This window comes from Garra rufa, chromosome 21, assembly GCF_049309525.1.
Source record: "Garra rufa chromosome 21, GarRuf1.0, whole genome shotgun sequence".
Lineage (NCBI taxonomy): Eukaryota > Metazoa > Chordata > Actinopteri > Cypriniformes > Cyprinidae > Garra > Garra rufa.
Window position 1 is genome coordinate 24,788,287 of NC_133381.1, and position 21,439 is coordinate 24,809,725.

Genomic DNA, 21,439 nt, shown 5'->3' on the forward strand with positions numbered 1-21,439 from the left:
AAAGTACACAATAAATTGTTTAAGGGTATTATAATATATTCTCTAAATATATTACTTAGAAAAAGCAAAAATCTCGATTTTTTTCTTTAAAATCATCACAGATTTATTATTATTATTATTAGGTTATTGTATGTCTCTGCAGCAACATGTAGTCCATAACAAATTTCCAAAAAATCCCTCCAAGGACAATAAAGTATACTACTACTACTATTAGTTTCACAATATTCTTTCTTATATAATTTTGCCAGTTGTGGGTGCTGCCCAATAGTTAATCCTTGTGTGGGTAACTAAAAGCTATTGTGACAGTAATTCCTAACTGTTGGCTGTGTTATGTTAACTAGCTTATCTAGCTCGTGTGGGTAACTAAAGGTAATGTATATTTTTAAACTTCAAATTAACTTATAGAGTGGGGGCCTGGTTTATTTTGTATACACTCTTAAAAATAAAGGTTCCAAAAGGGTGTTTTGGCAGTGAGGTCTTAGAAGAACCATTTCTGGTTCCCCAAAGAACTCAGTGAACAGTTCTTAAAAGAACCAATTTTAAGAGCATTTTATAAAAAAACTTTTCTGCATTTAAAAGGTTCCATGGATGTTTAGGGTTCATGGAGCCATTGATGCCAATAAAAAAACTTTATTTTTAAGAGTGCACCCTTTTCTCTTGGTTATTGGTGAGAGAGAGCAGTCAGGTTAGTTTATTTTGTTGGTTTTCATCTTTGTCTTGTGCATAGGTTAGTCAGCTCCTCTAATCCTAGCTGTGTTTAGTTTGTTATTTCAGGCTATACTCACTCAGATTGAAACCCTGTTCTCTGTTACAACTCATACTCCATATTTAATAAATGTACATTTATCGTTTCCCTTCAAAGAATCGTGAGTTTTTCGCTCTAGGGCTGAGGACTGAAGTGTGTTCACCTTGTTCTCATTCACCCTTTAATATAACTTTAATCCATTTTAATTTACTATTCTTTGTTAGGCCTCCCACAAATCCTCTTGACTAGAAAGGAGGGCATTACATACTCTAAATAAAGGTACAAATCAGCTTTTTGATGTAGTTTCATCTATACTGGTTCAGGAAACAGCTATTGACACAGTGTGTCACTTTCTGCTCTTCTGTTACAACATTTATGTGCAGACAAAATCCCTGGAAGGAAATATGAGACAATTGTATCTTGCAGGTATGTCAGTGTGTATTTTTATACTCAGTGTCCTTCAGTTACGACAGTCACAGTGTAGCCCGAGGAGAAATGTGAAGACGACTGTAGTGTGACTGTAAGAAACCTCCGATTTTGAGACTTGTGTGTGTGTGTGTGTGTGTGTGTGTGTGTGTGTGTGTGTGTGAGAGAGAGAGAGAATGAAACTAGGATTAGATCGGACCAATAGATATTTCAGGTCACGCCTCTACCACCTGTAATTTTACCATTACAATGTGCGTGTGTGTCCTGATCCCTCATGAATGATTCAGAGTGATCTGGGGTTTTGACCCAAAGTCATACATTTTAAGCACATCTTGAGTAACATCTGGGAGTTTCATTGGGCCATACTGCATTTGAACTAAGAGGAAGTTTAAACACACCTCAAATGCTAACATGCTGTACATTTTAGACTAAATAGAACACAGTTACACCAAAAGAAAACCTGAGAGTATGTTTTTTTGCAAAGCTATGTGAGATTTCACATTTGCATTACATGCATTTACAAATGAGAATATGAGCAGAATTGCTTCATCCAAAGTAGTATTGCACCAATTTTAAAAGGTCTGTTGTTTGGATGTCATTTCTTATAGCATTATTTTCATTTAATAGATAGTGGTGCTAGTGCAGATCAGTGTATGCAATGCATTTACAGGTGCATAATGTTTCTTGTTCTCACAGCTCTAAATTTCATCAGCTCGGCACACCCTGTGAATATACAGGAATAGACTGTTTGACACTGTTTGATTTTGGTTATTATATTCGACTCTGATGATGAACGGTTCATATGGCAAATTAATCTCGGATAATGTGAGGCTTAAATATCATGCAATCATACAGTAGATTACAAAAGCCTTACACTTAGCACCTCAAGAATCTTTGAGAAGATTTTAACCTTTAAATTACATAAACACACTGGTATGAAGTGAATAAGATATATTCAAGATTGCAAAATTTCTAACGTTAATTAAACTAAATTTACTAAATTAAACTAAATTGAACTAAATTTGTGACATTGTTCCTGTGGCTCTTTGTACATACACCTTACACTCTTTGAAATAAAGGTGCTTTAAAAGGTTCTTCACAGTGATGCCATAGAAGAACCATTTTTGAACCATTCAGTCAAAGGAACCATCTCTTTCTTACCTTTTTAGAATCTGAAGAACCTTCTTTCGCCATAAAGAACCTTTCGTGAAACAGAAAGGTTCTTCAGATGTTAAAGGTTCTTTATGGAACCATTTAAACAAAAAAGGTTCTTCTATGGTATCGTGATGCATTTAATGAATAGATGCAAAATTAGAAGCATTTTCACTTGTGAACTTCTGGTCCTCAATTTATATTTTATTTCATCTATAGTGAGTAGTTGTAATTATGAGCTTTGGTTCATTTACAATATCCTGAGAAATGAATATCATCAGATTACTTGGATTTAGTTTTTTAAATAGTGAATAGGAATGTTCATGTTCGTTCAGAAATGAAATAATTTTAAAATGCATGTAAAGCTGTTAGGATTAGGAAAACCTGAGTGCTTGTTCATTTTTGTCACACCTTCAAGGATTCTGGGATGGAAGAAGCACTATACACTCTTAAAAATAAAGGTGCTTCTTCACAGCGATGCCATAGATTAGAAGAACCATTTTTGGTTCCACAAAGAATCATTCAGTCAAAGGCTCTTTAAAGAACTATTTCTTCCTTACCTTTTTATAATCTGAAGAACCTTCTGAAGAGAATGCAAATATACAGAAAGAAAAAGATGGGAAGTGAACATCCAAGAGGCCACGAGAGGGTTTCTATATCACACTGTCTTGTCGATTACACTCTTAAAAATAAAGGGGCTTTAAAAGGTTCTTCACAGTGATGCCATAGAAGAACCATTTTTGGTTCCACAAACAACCATTCAGTCAAAGGTTCTTTAAAGAACCATCTCTTCCTTACCTTTTTATAATCTGAAGAACCTTCTGTAGAGACTGCAAATATAGAGAAAGGAAAAGATGGGAAGTGAATATAAATAGTCTTCCAACATCCAAGAGGCCATGAGAGGGTTTCTATATCACACTCTCTCTTGTCAATTCAGTTTCTACACTCTTAAAAATAAAGGTGCTTCACGATGCCATAGAAGAACCTTTTTTGTCTAAATAGTTCCATCAAGAACCTTAACATCTGTAGAACCTTTCTAGTTCACAAAAGGTTCTTTGTGGCGAAAGAAGGATCTTCCGATTATAAAAAGGTAAGGAAGAGATGGTTCTTTAAAGAACCTTTGACTTAATGGTTCTTTGTGGAACCAAAAATGGTTCTTCTATGGCATCGCTGTGAAGAACCTTTTAAATCACCTTTATTTTTAAGAGTGTAGAAACTGTGAATAGACAAGAGAGTGTGATATAGAAACCCTCTCATGGCCTCTTGGACATTGGAAGACTATTTATATTCACTTCCCATCTTTTTCTTTCTCTATATTTGCGTTCTCTTGCATGTACCTCTGGTTTCTGAGTGTTCAGCATGGTTTCTAGGTGTGAAATGATCCCTTTTCACTCTAATGGCTCTTTCCCTTTCCCTTACGTTCTCACTTCAGCAGAACATGATGGCTCTCAACGAGGCTGTTCACACTTGCTGCTTTAAGTTTGACATTAGACCTGCTCGTATTATATAATAAGATCAGTGTAATTCTGTTTAGTCATATGATAATGAAGAAAAAAGATGCATGGAGACTTGTTTATACACATATAGGAACCAGGGTGGCAAAGTAGATGAGAATGTATGCATTTTAGTTCGCACTATATCAAATTATAGAGAAATATGACAATAGCATAGTAATACACACTGTATGTTCCTGAAATACGATCCTTGAAGAAGTGCGAAATTGACAGCTTATTGACAGACTTAAAATGCACTATATTTAAATACAAATATGGTATGTGTAAGATGCCCTGTATCTATAGTAGTCGGTTTTAAAATGCAAATGCAATGCATAAGTAACTACACCCTATAACCATATATTATATAGAATATAACAAAAAAACTACATTTGTGTCCAGGAACTCATGCTCATTTACTGTAAACCACTAAAGTGTTATCAGCATTCCTGACTTCCTTTCTTACTTTTTCTAATCTATGTCTTCTGCACATTTCTCTGGTTCAGCTCCAAAATGCCCGAGGGGTCTGATGTGTGTGCGTGTGTGAAACTGTGTGGGTGTGTGTGAAGGCAGGCCGCAGAGCACGCACCCTTTGTGACACAATGCCAGATACCTTGAGGTCTTAACAAAACTTAGATTAATAGACAAATAAACATAAGCATGACTGCTGATGTTTGTGCAAAGTTTGAAATACTGTGCATATCTTATCCTGCAAATTAACCTTTAAAAAGTATAGAATAATATGGCAAAACAGTCATTATTCACATTATTTAAGACAAAGTATATATGTTCAAATGCCAGTTCAAATGGATCTAAATCATCGGCAATTGTTTACCCGCTTGGAAGTCACTCAAAGAGTTTGTTGTTTTGTTGTCAAAAAAAAGATTTGTGTTTTTAAAGACATCTTTTCTGCTCACCAAGCCTGCATTTATTTGATCAGCACAAACAGTACAATTTTGAAATATTTAAAATAATAACTGTTTTTTTATTTGAATATATTTTAAAATGTAATTTATTCCATTACTTCCATCTACTTTCATATGATCCTTCAGAAATCATTATAATATGCTGATTAGCTGTTCAATAAACATTTATTATTATTATTATCAATATTTAAAACAGTTGAGTACATTTTTTTCAGGATTCTTTGATGAATAGAAAGATTCAACGATCAGCATTAATCTATTATAATATTATAATAATGTTATAATGTAACATTATACACTATACCATATCAAAAGCTTTGACTTAGTATAATTTTTTGGGGGGTGGGAAAGAAATGATAGAAATTAATACTTTTATTTAGCAAGGATGCTTTATTTTGATTAAAAGTGATGATAAAGACATTTATAATGTTACAGAAGATTTCTATTTCACATATATGCTGTTCTTCTAAACTTCATATATATATATATATATAAACTGAAAAATTCTACTCAGCTGTTTTCAACATAATATTAATCATAAATGTTTTTTTCTGTTGTTTTTTAGCAGATATTAGAATGATTTCTGAAGAATCATGTGACTGGAGTAAAGCTGCTAAAATTCAGAATCATATAAATACATGACATTTTAAAATATATAAAAATAAAGAAAATGAAAAATAACGTTTTTTTGCTGTACTTTGGGTCAAATAAATGCAGGGTTGGTGAACAGAAGAGATTTTTACTGTTCAGTCTTACTGTTCAAAAACTTTTGACTGGTAAAAAAAAACTTTAAATGAGATTTTAAATGAACAAAGGCAAGCATTTATCTGTTCTTAGTCTATCATCACTTACTGCCAAATGCATATCTGATATGCAGAATTTTTATCTGCAAATCATGCATGTATCCGGCTAACAGGAACATCCTCAGAATGATTTGGCAAGGTTCTCTCAAAGTTATGAACAAACATGCTTACATTAGCATTAATAGAATGTTCATTAATAGAAAGTTATCTGGGTTTTTAATAATATATTCAAAACATTCGCACATAAGCATTATTTATATAGAATTAATGGAATTTTATTTCTGAAACTATTTTTAGTTAACATTTCTTAATGTCACAACTTGTTTCAGAATACTTAGTACATATTACATAATGTTTCAAAATGGAATTGCTGCCTTACTGTTTGCATAACCAAGAATAACCTTTTTAAAAACATATCAAAAATGTTTTGAATTTTTTATTTATAACTTAATGGAATAATGTCTCCATCAAGTTATAAAAAACCTTATTTCTGAATGCAAAACATTCCAAGAACACATTTTCGTGAGCTATTTAGACTTTTTGAGGAAAACAATATTAATTTCATTTGCAACTTGCATTAAAAATATATGATCATGCATGATACACCCATATCATAGTAAAGTATGCTTCTTGTTTTGTGGTTTTTCCAAATAAAAATAAAAACGTGAGGGAAAGCTATAAAAACCATAGCCAAAACTTCCTTTTTTCATTCGGCCAGAGACTGAGAATGACACAACCTTTCATTTGCATGTTAAAGCCTTGTTCTTTCACCAGTGCCTTTGGTTTCTGATCCCAAATAAGATGCAGTTCACACCTTTGGCTGGAGACTTTCAGTCTTTTATACAAGGTGTTAATGAGTTAACCCCCCCACCCCCACCAAAACATATTCACACACATGCTGAAGTTTCTCTCCAGCACTGAGAGAGTTAAGGGAGGATACACCTGTCCTATCACACACCTGTCTCAGGCTACCAGCCAATTAGAGTGAAGCAGCCAACCTGCTAGGTGGATAAATACAGAGAGACGATGTGGATACAAATCCAACCACTTCATTTATCAGGATACAAACAGGCATACATACACAATTGAGAGAAGAGACGAGATTATCACAAACTAAGGATTTTATCATCACTGTCTGTCAGAGGAGTCATGACCAAGGAGATTGAGTAAGTGCCATCCATCAATTTTATATCTGATTTGCTAAAGCTTTAGTTAAGGATTTGGCTGCGTTGAACACAAACGCCATTTTGTTACTAAAAGTTAATTGCTATAATTGCTTATCCTAAAAAATGTCATTTTTTTAAGATTAAAGATTGAACTTTATATACATATATTAGTGGACACTGTCTAGACGAGCTGTTCTCAAATGAGCTGTTAATGCAGGACTAAAAAAAATCAATCTTGTTTCATATGATTCATCTGATTTTCTTGTGGGGTGTGCAATAGTGCAGTTTCACCGCTCTGAGCTGTCTGTTCCTCTTGAGTAATGTCTTTCTCCTCTTCTCCCACTCTCCCTCTGCTCATGTGTAAACAGGCCCCCACATGAATGAGTACATGAAGATAATTTCTGCGGAAAATTGACACCAGGACCCAAACACGCACTCTCTGACTCTTACTCTTACAGACAGCCCTAGGGGCCTGAGTGCACTAGTCTCAAATGCTAAAGTCAGAGGTCGGGGTCTATGTCAACATGCAGGTGCCTAGAATGATAAAATATGGGTATATCCAGTTTTAAAAATAAATAAATAAAGATAAAATGCTCATTCATTTGGTGCGAGCACAGGTGCCTAAAAAGCTCTGTTTGCATTTTAGCTTACCATAGCAGACCACCTCATTGCTAATCCTAGTAGTTAGGGAAAGTCCCAAAACAAATCCAATGCTTGAAGAGTTAGTGATCCTCTTCAAATCCGTGTCTTTTGTTTGTGGTGCTTGTGTTAAGATAAAATTAAGTCCCTTCACTTAGGCTTTGCTTCTGACCGTTGATCCGTTACAAGAGCCACTACCCTTAGGAGAACAGAGGAGCAGAGAAAGCCTGTCTCTTGACATTTAGTCCTGTTTCTTTTATGTTTCAATTATTTTGCCTTACCAAATCACATGTTGCAGTTCTTGGTAATCCTTGCTGTTTTATCTATGCTAATATTTCCTCCTTTTTTCGCCTAGGGCTCTCATGGTACAACAGAACGAGAGTTTCAACTACTTACGCTATCCAGACAATTACATTATGGACTCTTGGCCTGGCATGGACAGCGGTGACTTCAGCAAGAGTAAACCCAGGCTGTCTTCAGATGAAGAACTTGCAACTCTAAGTCTCCTCTATGAAGCCTGCAAGGTAACACATTTAAAGACATGCTTATTATTTCTTATTATATTTAATTTGCATGATACACAGGAATAATATTATAAATGCATTCTTTTTAAGACCCCAAAAGAGCAAAAGATGACATCTTGTGCACGCGAGAGCAGCATGTACATGGAGAGGTAGGTTTGATTTATCAAAACGGTTTTGTACAAAACAATAGTATGGAAGATTATAAGGTAGAAGGCAAGATGGAAATGTTAAAACAGCAGGTTATCCAGACATAAAATATCACATTTGCTCTTTCCAGAATATTGGTTGAGTAATTTAGCTAAAGATTATCTGAGGTCAGAGCTGGTTCAGTTGTTAATCCTCTTCTTTAACCCATCCCAAAAAGACTGAGTCACTACACAGCACCCTTTTGTGCAAGTGAAAAATAGCTGCCTATAGAGCTTGTTGGTCTCCCCGATGTCAAAGCTTGCAGAGAAACTCAAACAGTGAAAAAAAAAGAAGACTGGCGTTAGGTGGCAAACAGCTCCCGCCCAGTGTTTGGCTTTGCTTTTCATGCAAAGAAAGCTCCATAAACAATGCAGAGATTGAGTAAAGCTTTTATTGACTTTAACACTTTTTTGTCGTCATTGTTTATGCAGCTAACAGTTAACCCTGTGTGAATAGAATTTATGATGGAGTATCATATCTAGAAGGCTCACAATTTCTACTGTCATGTTTGTCTCAGGTCAGTGAATAGCTCTTCCCCTGAGCTGGCCACGCTGGAGAACGCTCACATTATGAAGCTGCTTACGGAAAGCATTTCAAAGCAAGCATTACCAAGCACTGACAGCTACACTGGAGACAACTTGTACCCCCTTCTGCACCCAGCACAAAAATCATGGTCATCTGACCAACCCTTTCTGGAGGCGACACCTGAGGTTTGCAGAATACATTTCAAATTAAAAAGATGCTAAAAAATATGCTATGAATGCAAGTACATTGCCCTCTATAATTATCATAAATATATGACACTTCTGTTTGTTTTCTTTAAAAACAGCCTCTTGCCTACAGCACGTTTGTGGGACAGACAAGCCCTGTATACTCAGAATCCTACTCCAACTCTCCTCCAGATAGATACAGGTAAGACTGGCTTCTTTACAAATCAATCTTTACATTTTATAGTCATTTGGTGACTTTATATATTTCATATTGATTTCATTTGACTGTTTTTCACAGGAATGACTTCCAGTTTGTTCTTGGTGCCCCACAAGCATCCCAGCACAAGACAACAGAAATACCCATGGTGTACCTCAACAAGGGGCAGTTTTACCCCATCACACTGCAGGGAGTGGACAGCACTGCTGGGGTGTCATGCAGCAAAGTAAAAGTAAGTTCGTAGACACAAATAACGGAAATAACCCTGGACCACAAAACCAGTCATGAGAGTCAATTTTATGAAATTGAGATTTATACATTGTCTGAACGCCGGATAAATAAGCTTTCCATTGGTGTATGGTTTGATAGGATGATACAACTATTTGAAAATCTAAAATCTGAGTGTGCAAAAAATAAAAATACTGAGAAAATCACCTTTCAAATGGTCCTAATGAAGTTCTTACACTGTAAAAAGTTTTCACCAGATTCAACTTAAAAACCTAAGTTCAGCAGCTGCCTTCAAATTTTAAGTTAAATCAGCTTAAAATTCTAAGTCATTTTAACTTGTTACAATAAAAATGAGTCGATTTAACTTGTGAGTTGAAATGACTTAAGTTGATTTAACTTTAAATTTTAAGGCAGCTGCTAAACTTAAGTTTTTAAGTTGAAACTGGTGAAAACTTTTTACAGTAATGCATATTACTAATCAGTAATGATTCTAATGATTTTTGGCATAAAATCAATTTGACCCATACAATGTATTTTTCACTATTGCTATAAATATACCCATTCTGCTTAAGACTGTTTTTGTCCTCCAGGGTCACATATAACATGTTCTAAAGAGAAAGAACTACTAGTTATATAGGCACTGTTTGAAAAAGTCACATTTTGTTATTTAGTAACCATGCCGTGCAACAGCAAAGGCGCTTTGGGGGAAGTTTCCTAAAACTTCCAAACTTGCGTACTATAGGTGTGACAGATTGGCTGTTTTGTTAAGGTTACACTGCTATGGTCGGTAACAAAGCAAAGAGAAAGAGAATTAGTCGCTTGGTAAACGACAAAAAGACTAGCATTTGTCCTACAGGGAGTCACCACTCTGTAAAAAACACAAAGATACAGGTTCTAATAATGCTTTTCATCTTCCCTTATCTCTCTCAGACGGTGATCATGGCTGTGTTTGAGAACGACAAGAGTCCTGAGATGCAGCTGAAGTACTGGAACCACTGGCACGCTCGACAGCCTACCGTTAAACAGAGAGTCCTTGATATCGGTACGTCTACTATATACATATCTTTGTTTTCAGAGGACATCTTATCTCTTGACCTTATTTACTTTAAGCATAAACATCATGTACATAATCATAATTACGTTTAATTAATTCTGGAAACCCAGACAATACTGACTAAGAAACTGAAGAATGCTTTTATTATATACAAGTAACTAGGCCTCACCCATTATTAGATTTAAAGTCAGATGTCATTTGGTTTTTTGACTGATGTGTGTTTAACTCCTTACAATTTATATTAATTAATTCTATATTGACTCTCAGCTGACTACAAGGAAGTTTTCAGTGGAGTTAGTAACGTGGAAGAGGTGGCTTTCAACGCACTGTCCTTTATCTGGAACACCAGTGAAGAAGCAAAGGTACGAGTGAAAATACACACACACACACACACACACACACACACACACACACACACACACACACACACACACACACACACACACACACACACACACACACACACATGTTGGGTTTACATGTTTTATGGGGACATTCCATAGGCGTAATGGTTTTTATACTGTATAAACTGTACTTTCCATCGCCCTACACCTACCCTACACCTAAACTTAGCCCTCACAGGAGATTGTGCACACTTTTACTTCATCAAAAAAACTTATTGTGCATGATTTATAAGCCTGTTTCCTCATGGGGACCTGAGAAATGTCCCCACAAGGTCAAAATCTACTGGTATTCCTATCCTTGTGGGGACATTTGGTCCCCACAACGTGATGAATACCAGGTACACACACACACACACACACACACACACACACACACACAGAGAGAGAGAGAAATCCACCTGTCACTTGTTTTTGTGAAGTGATGGGTTGAAAGGAGGATCATTTAGAGGAGTGTCAAAGAACAGTGGTATCTACGGTATGTGGCCTCCTCAGGCACCTGTCATCATAGGGAATAAAAAAGAACGAAAGAAAGAGAAAGAAGAAAGAAAGAGGGAGGGAAGGAAGCAGGGAAGGAGAGAAATAGGGCACATTTCAGCATGCCCCCGGGGTAGTGATGGGTGGGACAACGAAACTCGCAGCAGGTGGAGCAGAGACAGAAAGAAAGAATACAATCACTGTAATGCACTTTTATAGATTCAATAAAATAGCCACTACAGTTATGTTACAAAGTTACAGATTTGAGCTAATAAATAGACTAAACAATTCTTCTAGTAAACTCTAATGATGTTTATGGTAGCTGAGCAATGTAGAATCTGAATTCAAATATTAGCGACAAAACAAAGTGATCAATTTTGTTAGTCTAACATCTAACAATGTTTGTGGTTGCGCAACGTCGCAACAGTACTTTTTATAAATCAGAATCTGAATTGAAATATTCCAATTGTTAACTGTTATTCAACCGCGTTGTGCCAAATGAATCAGCAGCTATGAGGAACTAGGAAGAAATGTTTGGAAATCAGCACCCGTTCACTCATTTACTCATTAATCATCTTATTATTTAGGTGATTGTTTTTCTTATTGTTGTTTAACCTCCAGTTCCAACATGTTCGATCTCGTCATGTTGTTCTCCATATGGACACTCCTTTTCTTTTGAAATGAATTGGAGTTATTGAACAATCACTCGTACCATATTTACAGATGACACATCTAATGGGTCTCGTTCCTGACCCTTCCTTTGATTTGAGACATTTCAAAGTGATTTCGTCTCTGTATGAAATGCACTATTGTGTCATCTTGTTAAATAACAAATCCAGCTTCTAGACCTCAGACTTCCAATTTCCTTTCTGAAGATTTCATGTATCTTCCATGTTTTACAGGTGCACATTGGCATCAATTCTCTGAGCACTGACTTCTCCTCGCAGAAGGGGGTCAAGGGTCTTCCTCTGAACATTCAGATCGACACGTATGATTTCAGCTCAGGGAACAACCGTCTCATTCACAGAGCTGTTTGTCAGGTCAAGATCTTCTGCGACAAGGTAAGCCAAGCTTTATAAATGTGTTGTAAGCAGAACAAAAAGAGCATGAAAAGATGCAGACATGCATTTTAAGGTTTAATTAAACATAAAACTTGGATCAGAAACATTAAGTTTCATTATCAGGGTGTGCATAAGATCTCTGTCGCTTATTTGGCTCATCTTTAACTGCGTCATAAACTGTTAAACAAAACTTAGTCCTGACTCACTGTTACCATGACCTACTAAGTTATTTACTTGAAAACTGCCAATGTCTGACCTCTGATCTGGCACATTTTCAATTACGTGATAACTGTTTTCACTGAAGCAGAAGCGTTTTTTTCTTTCTTTCCTTCTTTCTTTCAGTCTGTCTATCTCTTTTTCGGTGTCTCTTACCCTTACACTGTCTGATACCACTATCTTCTGAATTCTATTGATCGCTTTTGTTGAGCTGATCAGATAAATGTCACCAGACCGCCGTATCTCCTTCATCTCCTCAAAGCCCGTTTGTGTGTTCCACGGCGGCCATAGTTAATAGCTGTTTGACAGTGTGTGGGGGAAATGCATGATGGGAAGGTTAGATTTAACACACGTCGAACTGGTTTAGCAGCAGCAATTGAACTAAGTGCATTACTGCATTGCTGTGGTTTCTCGAGCTGGATCAAATGCATATTTACTACGCAGCTGGCATCTAAACTAGACATGAACTCCTGAGTTGTTTATAAGAATAATTTTATGTCTATTGAAAACCGATGTATTAAAAAAGAAAAAGTAATTTAAAATACTAAAACTTTAAATATTTTCTTTTCTTTTAGATAAAGGCCAAGTTCAGTTAGTGTTTTAAGATTTTAAAAACATTTGTATTGTTAATTATTGCTTAATTACACTCTTACAAAAAAAGGTTCCAAAAGGGTGTTTTTGCAGTCAGTGAAGAACCATTTTTGGTTCCCCAAAGAACCTTTCAGTTAACAATGAAAAAATTTGTTCGACTATAAAGAACGTTTTTTGCATTTGAAAGGTTCCATGGATGTTTAAGGTTCTTCATGGACCATCAATGCCAATAAAGAACCTGCAAAAACACAGAAAATCGAACTGGATCTGAAAACAGACGAAAGTTTCTGAGGCAGTATTTATTTTTCAACATGCAAAAATTTCGGACGAGAATTTCGCACTTAGTGTGCAAAGACCTTAGGTGTTTTATAAGCTGTTCTAATATGCCAGTGTTTGCAACTGCTCAGAATCTAAATGTTTTATTGTTCTTGAATGTTTGCAGGGAGCAGAGAGGAAGATGAGAGATGAGGAGAGGAAGAGAAGCAAGAGGAGGACCAAGAATGTTGCAGACTCCAGCAACAATGGTAAGTGCCGTCAGTCATATAATTACAGCCTGAGACTGTCAGAGAACACCCATTACCGCCCTACCAAAAGCCTTAAGAAAAACAGTACATAATCTTCCACGTTTGGTGTCCATGTTCTGACCCAACAAGCCATGGCTAAACAGCTACTTAGGATTTCCTCCTAATTTGGCAAAAGCCAAAACCAAAACTAGCTCTTAAGCACATATTTTCAACGATGTGTAAAAGAGGGCTCTCAAACTCAAATTACCTGCGGGTCACTAGTTAGTCATGCCTTCCTGAAACATTTACTGTTTTGAGTGTTGTATTAAAGCTGTTTTTCTTCTCCTCAGGTTGTAAACAGGGCCTAGTTTCCAGCTCAGTTGGAAAGGACTCTACTTACTTTAAAACTCTAGATGATCACGTCACACAACCTGTTTTATTCATCCCAGAGATGCACTTCAGCACCATGCAGCGCTGTGGCCTGGTACGTCTGTCTTTCACACACATCCACACACGCTCTTCCCTATATCCTAGGATATGCGGCTTACCGCAGCATTGTTGAGTCATGTTCACCAACACCCCGAGGGCTGAGCGTATGGGAGCGAGGGAGGAAAAGTGTGGGAAAAAATGCGGTGGGAAAGAAGTGGGCTTGGAAAAGAATAAGAGAAAGTGATCTCGAGATCAGACATGCTAACTGGTGCGCTCCAGAGTTTACATGACAGCGAGCGAAACTCACCTGAGGAGGGGACGGCCACGCTGACTGACACAGGGATTAACCCGTGGGAGCTCAAACACACGCGCACACACACTTCTGAGGGTGTTGAAGAGATGCTTTTCAGCTGTGTTTACACAGCCTAAGCGAGGAGGGATGGAGGCTGTTCCGACAGGCCTTTTTCCCACAGTCCAGACTAGCGCAATTCTCACTTGCTAGATTTCGACATCATTTCATAACATCAGTCTTTTGGCCTTTTTAGTCACAGCCCATATTAGTGACTTTAGCATATTAGCGAAGGATTAGGACGTCGTGCGATCATCCTACGGTTTTTTTTTTTTGAGTGTTTGAGATGTCACTGTGATAAACTTGCTATCGTTGTAATCATCAGCGTGCAAACACGCAAGAGACAGGAAACTGAGCGGCATTTGATTTTATCTGTTTGTTATTGTCCAGGTGCCCCCTGTTAGCCTGGAGGAAAGTGACAGGACATCGCTGAAACGTATCAACTGCTACAAAGACGGCGGCGACCAGATCAGCTCCCCGCCAAGCAAACAAGCCCGCCGAGATGATCAACAGAGAGGTACGGAAGCCTCAAGATCAATTTAGAACCTGGGAACATACACTGTAAAAAACAATTTGTTGAGTCAAAGTTAAAATAATTGGTTACCCAGCTGCCTTCAAATTTTAAGTTGAATCAACTCAAATATCTAAGTTGTCTCTTAGTACAACTTAACATTTCAAGTTGACTGAACTTAAAATGTTAAGGAAGCCGGGTAACAAATTATTTTAACTTGACTCAACAAATAGTTTTTTTTTTTTTACAGTGAATCAATTTGCCAATCACACAGTGTTTTAATGCTAGATTCTTTATTTTCTTCTCAGTTCTCCTGTACGTCAGACGAGAGACTGAGGAAGTATTCGATGCCCTTATGCTGAACACGCCAACCCTCAAGGGCCTGAGAGAAGCAGTGAGTTTTCAACCTCTTTCCGTTACACATATTCGCAAGAGGAATTGTACCTAAAATGTGACTCATGTCGACTTTCTGCCTTCTCAGATTTCAGAAAAGTACGGTATGCAAGAAGACACCATTGGGAAAATCTTCAAGAAGTGCAAAAGAGGGTGAGTGAGATATTTCCGAGCTAAGCTCCAACGTTTGGGGACTGTTGCGAGGTGTGACAAAGTCACAGATAGAGGGATGTCGAAATGCTCTTTCACAGAGACGAACGACTGTTAAACCCTTTTCTTATAATCAGAGCTCCATCTCAACAAGCTGCCAGGAAGCAAAGTCGACAGACCGGGTTGACAAGAGATCTATAGTGTTTGGAATGTGATGATTGCTGCTCCCCTTCAAAAAAAAAAAAGAAAAAGAAAAAGAAAGAGAGGGTGAATTAAAAGCAAAACAAAAGAAGGAAGACAAGATGATTTCAACATAGGGTAGACTGCGCTATATGTTTTTTGTCGTTCATGAATCTGAAACAGTAGAGATGAGGGCTCTGATAGGAACTGGCGTCTGGTTGTGTAAGCGACTGAAAACAGCATTTATCTCTTTGGCTGGTGATCACCCATGACACCATGTAGACATTTGCGCTTACCCGTTCACTCATCCATTTCAGAACTTGTGTGGGAATAACTCACCTCAGTGCATCACAAAGTAATAAGGCATTAAAGTAAAGCATATAATTGTCTGGCCATATTTCACAGCCTGATGGAGCATTTAAGCGGCGTTTGACCTACATAGGTCAAAGAAACGTATCCAGGACTCTATTAAAGGCGTTTTATCTTAATCATCCTAGCCTAGAGCTGTGTAACTTGGAGCTCAACTTTCCTCAGGCCGTTAGCTGATGATATGGCTGAGGGATAGGGACAGGTCGGGCCGCATTCTCGCCTGTTCTCTCGCCCCAATCTTCAATCAGACTCCCTCCGCCCTCAGGGCTGGGAGAGCTGGCATGACCTCGCTGTTAGTCTGTCATACACCCGCACATCGTATACATGTTGGCCAGTGGAGATGACTGTTGTGCCAAATAATTGTTTGCGTAAGTCATGAGATAAGGATTTTTAAGGTGTTTTTAAGGATCTAAATCAGGGTCTGCCCTCAGGGAAGGAATGATGAATGCTTCAGAAGATTGTTAAGGAATGCTTAGGGTTTCTTTCAGCAGTCGGTAGGACACAGTTCATCTGTAGTCAGTCAGCGTCACTCAACAGCTCAATGTAGTCATAATGACTAAAATAAATAATTGTGTTGTAATGCGCAAATGCAAATAAGCAGGTGGTTTTTGTACAACTAATAGATTTAATTTTGCATACTAATTTCCCGTATTTTCGCATTTCGATTACCTCTGCAGTCATTTTTAAAGTTAATATTTAAAAACACTAATGATTTAAAAATGTAATCTTCAGCAAGTCTTTTTTACTATTTTGAATTTATTCAAATTATTTAGAATCATAATAATAACTTATTCTCTCTTTCTTCTCATCAACAGGATCTTTGTGAACATGGATGACAACATTATTGAGCATTACAGCAACCACTCAGCCTTCCTCATCGAGATCACAGAAATCATGATCAATCACTTCCAGATCACACTTATGGAGTTATGAATGACAAAATCCACTTGTGACATCACACCTGGTGCTGCTGGCAGCTTTTTTCTGCTCTTTCGATCCAAAAGCATGACTATGAGCCCGATTCTGCAGTGCCAGAAGCGTTATAACATTTTCAGTTTTAACAAAACGCATCAATACTGAACAGTGTAAATACCATTTTTCCACTTTTGTACCTTTTTTAATATTTTATCGACCGTAATTTTATAACATGAGCAATTATGATCAACAAGGTACGTTTTCTGTAAATATGAATTGTAAATAGACATAATTATCATAATGTTGTGTGTTGACGTGATTTTAAAAGAGTTATATGTTATTATTTCAAAGATAAACTTGCCTTTTTTGACGCTGCCTCTTTTGCTGCTTATGGTAGGCCCATCATTTCTAGGACAGGATGTGAGGCGTTTGTGTCGCTTAATGCTCTGATGGTGGTTTGCATGTTTATTAATCTTGCCGCGTGTTACTTCAGCATACTTCCAGTCAGGGTGCTGTAACTTTCAGCCTTTTAGTTTCACATCTGAAACGCTCCACAAACACACACACGAGTGTTTCAGACCTTTAAGTCGCACATTTCCGCCCCTAAAGAGCCGCGTATCACATTTTGAAAACTGGCTCCACACATTTCGAGTTTGTGTGGCTGTAAACGGTTGTCAGGACAACCGGACCTTTTGTCCTCCGACATTTAAGACAAGAAAAGTTCGGACGAACCACTATGCAATATCGAACTTGCCCGAATATCAGATTAAATAACGGTTTCATTTTGTGGATTTCGCTTCACAAAACTTGTACATTTCAAATGCTTTGTATTGCTTTCAAACAACATTGATATACTAAAGCTGTGTTTTCCTTTTTTACTGCCTCTGCTTTTATATGGAAAATAAAATGCAAAATCCAGAACATTTTGAAGTGTTTTGTCATTGTTTGAAGAGGTTTTCTTGCTGAGATCATTTAATAGGCTAACTCATTACTTCACAAACTGCGATTGAGGATAAAGTTAAAAATTCAAATTTTGTCCGCATTTCCCATTAAATTAGTAAGAGCTCACAGCTTCAGCACGGTTCAGCTAAATGATGTTTACTTTAAAAGTATGCCTTGCACAAAATTATCAAACTATACACTGAAACAAAATAACCAGAACATTGACAACATGTCACAGGTTTTGGGAGGTGAGGAGCATGAGGGAGAACGCAAAAGAACCAGGAAGTCAAAACAAACAGAATATTTAATAAATCAAACCAGGAAACAAGGAAAACACAACCACTTGAAACAACGTTTAGACAGGACCAAGAAACAGAGGAAAGGTGGGGCTATAAATACTCAAACAAGGAACTAATAAGCATAATTAACTAACACAGGTGAAACAGAATAACAAACACAGGTGAAACAGGGCAACTCAGGAACATAACCAAATAAGGAAAAACAGGAACTGAACAGGAACATAGATCTGACACAACAACACTGATATAAGAGCTCCTGGTTTATCTGTCAATGAGATGTGCTCTCTGCCACTGATCTGTGCTCTCTGCATTTTCTTTCAGAATTATCATTAGCTGATAGAAAGGTTAAAAAAAGCATTTATTTAAGATGGAAATAAGATCAAGACCCTCGATCACATCATGTGTATGTTTGGTCATAAAAAAACATCTACAAAGTTACAAATCTCAAAGCCCACTCCAAAGAGTTTAAAAAAAAAATCCCTTTTCAATAACTACAATGAACGGCTCCTTTGGACTACAGCATTTGTTTTCTGGATGCTATTATGTCACAACGTAAATCCTGCCTACGGAAATTCAAATCATTGGCGGGTGGGGAGGGACGAGGTGGGGGATTCGCCTTAAAGGAACACTCCACTTTTTTTGGAAATAGGCTCATTCTCCAACTCCCCCCCGAGTTAATAAGTTGATTTTTACCGTTTTGAAATCCATTCAGCCGTTCTCCTGTTCTGGCGATATCACTTTTAGCATAGCTTAGCATAGATCATTGAATCCTTATAGACCAATAGCATCACGTTCAAAAATGACCAACGAGTTTCGATATTTGCCCTATTTAAAACTTGACTCTTCTGTAGTAATATCGTGTACCGGCAGAAATGCAGAGTTGTAAGACCGGCAGAAATGCAGAGTTTCAATTTTCTAGGCTGATAAGATTAGGAACTACACTTCCATTCCGGCGTAATAGTCAAGGAAGTTTGCTGCCGTAATATGGCCGAAGCAGGAGCAGTAATACCACGCAGCACATGTGCAAATGCTAAACTAGCTAGGAACTCATTTCTGATAATACTCCGCCTGCTTCGGCCATATTATGGCAGCAAACTTCCTTGACTATTACGCCGGAATGGGAGTGTAGTTCCTAATCTTATCAGCCTAGAAACTCGCAGCTTTGCATTTCCACCGGTCTTAGTACACAATATAACTACAGAAGAGTCAAGTTTTAAATAGGACAAATATCGAAACTCGTTGATCATTTTTGAACACGATGCTATTGGTCTAATAGGATTCAATGATCTATGCTAAGCTATGCTAAAAGTGATATCGCCAGGACAGGAGAACGGCTGAATGGATTTCAAAATGGTAAAAATCAACTTATTAACTCGGGGGGAGTTGGAGAATGAGCCTATTTCCAAAAAAAGTGGAGTGTTCCTTTAAGCGATGTAGCATGGACAGCCACTTCTGGGATTCTTCAGCGAGCCGCAGGGTGGCTTGTATAAATGCGAGCATTGACTAAAGTGGACACGAACTGCTCTGGTTCAAGATGTCAGAGCTGCGCCAAATGACGTGTGCGGTACAGAGGATCGAAACACATCCGCGGCTGATGTAAACACAAGCATTGACTAGAGCGATGATCATCGGTGGTTGCGTCAGAGCTATGTTGTAGACGTGTGCAGTGTGTGGCAAGAGATTTATTCATCATGCAGTGTAGATAACTTCACTAGCCTTATGCTGGAGCTGCTGTCGGGCAGGTAAATAATTTAATACATTTGCACAAACGGCTCTGAATGAGGAGGCGATTCCCCTCGATGGGGTCGATTCCAAACCTCGATTCCCAATGCCTCAGAATAGATTATTTTTGGAATTGATTCCCAGTTCTAGTGTATTCTGATTCACAAACTTGACTCTTATGAATCTTTTAAAGAATTGCCCCAACACTTAAGACTTATCTATTCGAATCAATCCGACCAATCCTATACTGAATGAACCGAACACACCTAAACTGTCAGAGCGGCCACTAAACATGACTCATCCAGGCCCGGTTCTATGTAGATTTCACCCTCAAACGAAATCAATAGCACCCCCTGTTAAAGCTGTAATAATAGCATTTCATTGCAGATTTGGCAGACTATCCAGTGCGCTATGGTTTGTGCTTTGGAGATATGTTTCTATTTCAAGTTGTTTTTGCAGCGTTGAGCAATGTAGCCAATCACAGAGGCATCAGAGGCTTTAAGTTAGAATCCAGGTGTTGTGTTCAGCACGAATAATCTCATTATAACTAAGTGTAGACACTATGTAAATAAGAGATTCATTATTGTCACTAAGGGATTCAATAAGAGATTCGTTGTCACTAAATTAATAAACACCCTTACCGATTTAAGCATGAGATTGTCTTACTATGGACCTTTTTCACCTGATAACGGCAGTCAGAGGATAGAACAATGTCAAATTTACCATCCCTCCCACAGACACTGCATTAGAAACCCCCTGCATTAGCATTTACTAGGTTTTTTTTGTAGTTTTGATACAAAGATGATATAATACAAAGTAAATAGTGTTGTAAATGCACACAAATAAAAAAAAATTCAAAATATAAAAAACTCTAGGAGATTAGTCTATTGGGAGTATTGCCTTGATAACCATACACATTAATTCAATTCAAAGTCAGTTCAATAAATTATAAACTATTTCCTAAAAAAAAGGCTGTTTATTCACCATAGTGAAGCCTCTCCTCCACTGACATCCATTAAAAAAGGCGTCTGGTCTCATTCCCTGCGCCACAATGTTATCTTAAGCCATTACACTTTTTTGGCTAAAGGTTACTTGCCTTCTAGTGGTTTTGATTTGAGTCTGGAGCTGGGCCTGGACTTATCAAATTGCTTCTGTGTCAGTGAGTCAATATTTTAATACAGTCATAGGCTGAATTTTCGTAACACCAAGAAAGCAAAAAATATATTCTGTTAATAATTAGAGTATTAAATTTTGTCTCTTGACTTAAAATGAAACAAAATCTTATCTCAATACATTTAAGAAATATCTATGCTTTCCTTAATATTGTCATTTCTTCTGAATACCAGTTATCAGTTTGGCTGAAATAGTCAAAACAGTTCTACATCTAATTTGTCTCTAAAAAGGATGATGTATGACACTAATATGTTTGTAATTGGTTGTTTAATTATTCAACTTAATTGTCAAAACTTAATTGTTATAGACATAGTATGTTACTTAAATGTATATAAATATTAAGTAAGGAATAACTGACAATGGCCTATTGAATTAATAGAAAATAACGCACACGTGAGGTGATGATGCAGCCACAACACTTAATTTTGTGGGGAAAAAAAAGGAAATAATTTGGGATTTTATCCTATTGTTTACTATATTTATTTGCTC

General features: G+C 37.2%; 1 protein-coding gene across 1 annotated transcript; it reads left to right on the forward strand.

Moving 5' to 3' along the window:
- Positions 1 to 6,596: 6,596 nt before the first annotated feature.
- On the forward strand, positions 6,597 to 17,737 carry grhl3 (grainyhead-like transcription factor 3). Its single transcript, XM_073827261.1, has 15 exons — positions 6,597 to 6,711; positions 7,706 to 7,874; positions 7,965 to 8,023; positions 8,578 to 8,770; positions 8,890 to 8,972; positions 9,069 to 9,219; positions 10,146 to 10,257; positions 10,537 to 10,631; positions 12,050 to 12,208; positions 13,458 to 13,539; positions 13,869 to 14,002; positions 14,687 to 14,813; positions 15,116 to 15,201; positions 15,289 to 15,353; positions 16,715 to 17,737. Exons 1-15 carry the CDS (start codon positions 6,695 to 6,697, stop codon positions 16,830 to 16,832), a joined length of 1,650 nt encoding a protein of 549 aa, XP_073683362.1. The 5' UTR covers positions 6,597 to 6,694; the 3' UTR covers positions 16,833 to 17,737.
- Positions 17,738 to 21,439: the final 3,702 nt, after the last annotated feature.

Excerpts from the sequence above, each read along its gene's own strand:
- grhl3 (XM_073827261.1), top strand. Across the intron at positions 10,632-12,049 it reads ACACCAGTGAAGAAGCAAAG|GTGCACATTGGCATCAATTC; the intron begins GTACGAGTGAAA and ends CATGTTTTACAG. Across the intron at positions 15,354-16,714 it reads TTCAAGAAGTGCAAAAGAGG|GATCTTTGTGAACATGGATG; the intron begins GTGAGTGAGATA and ends TCTCATCAACAG.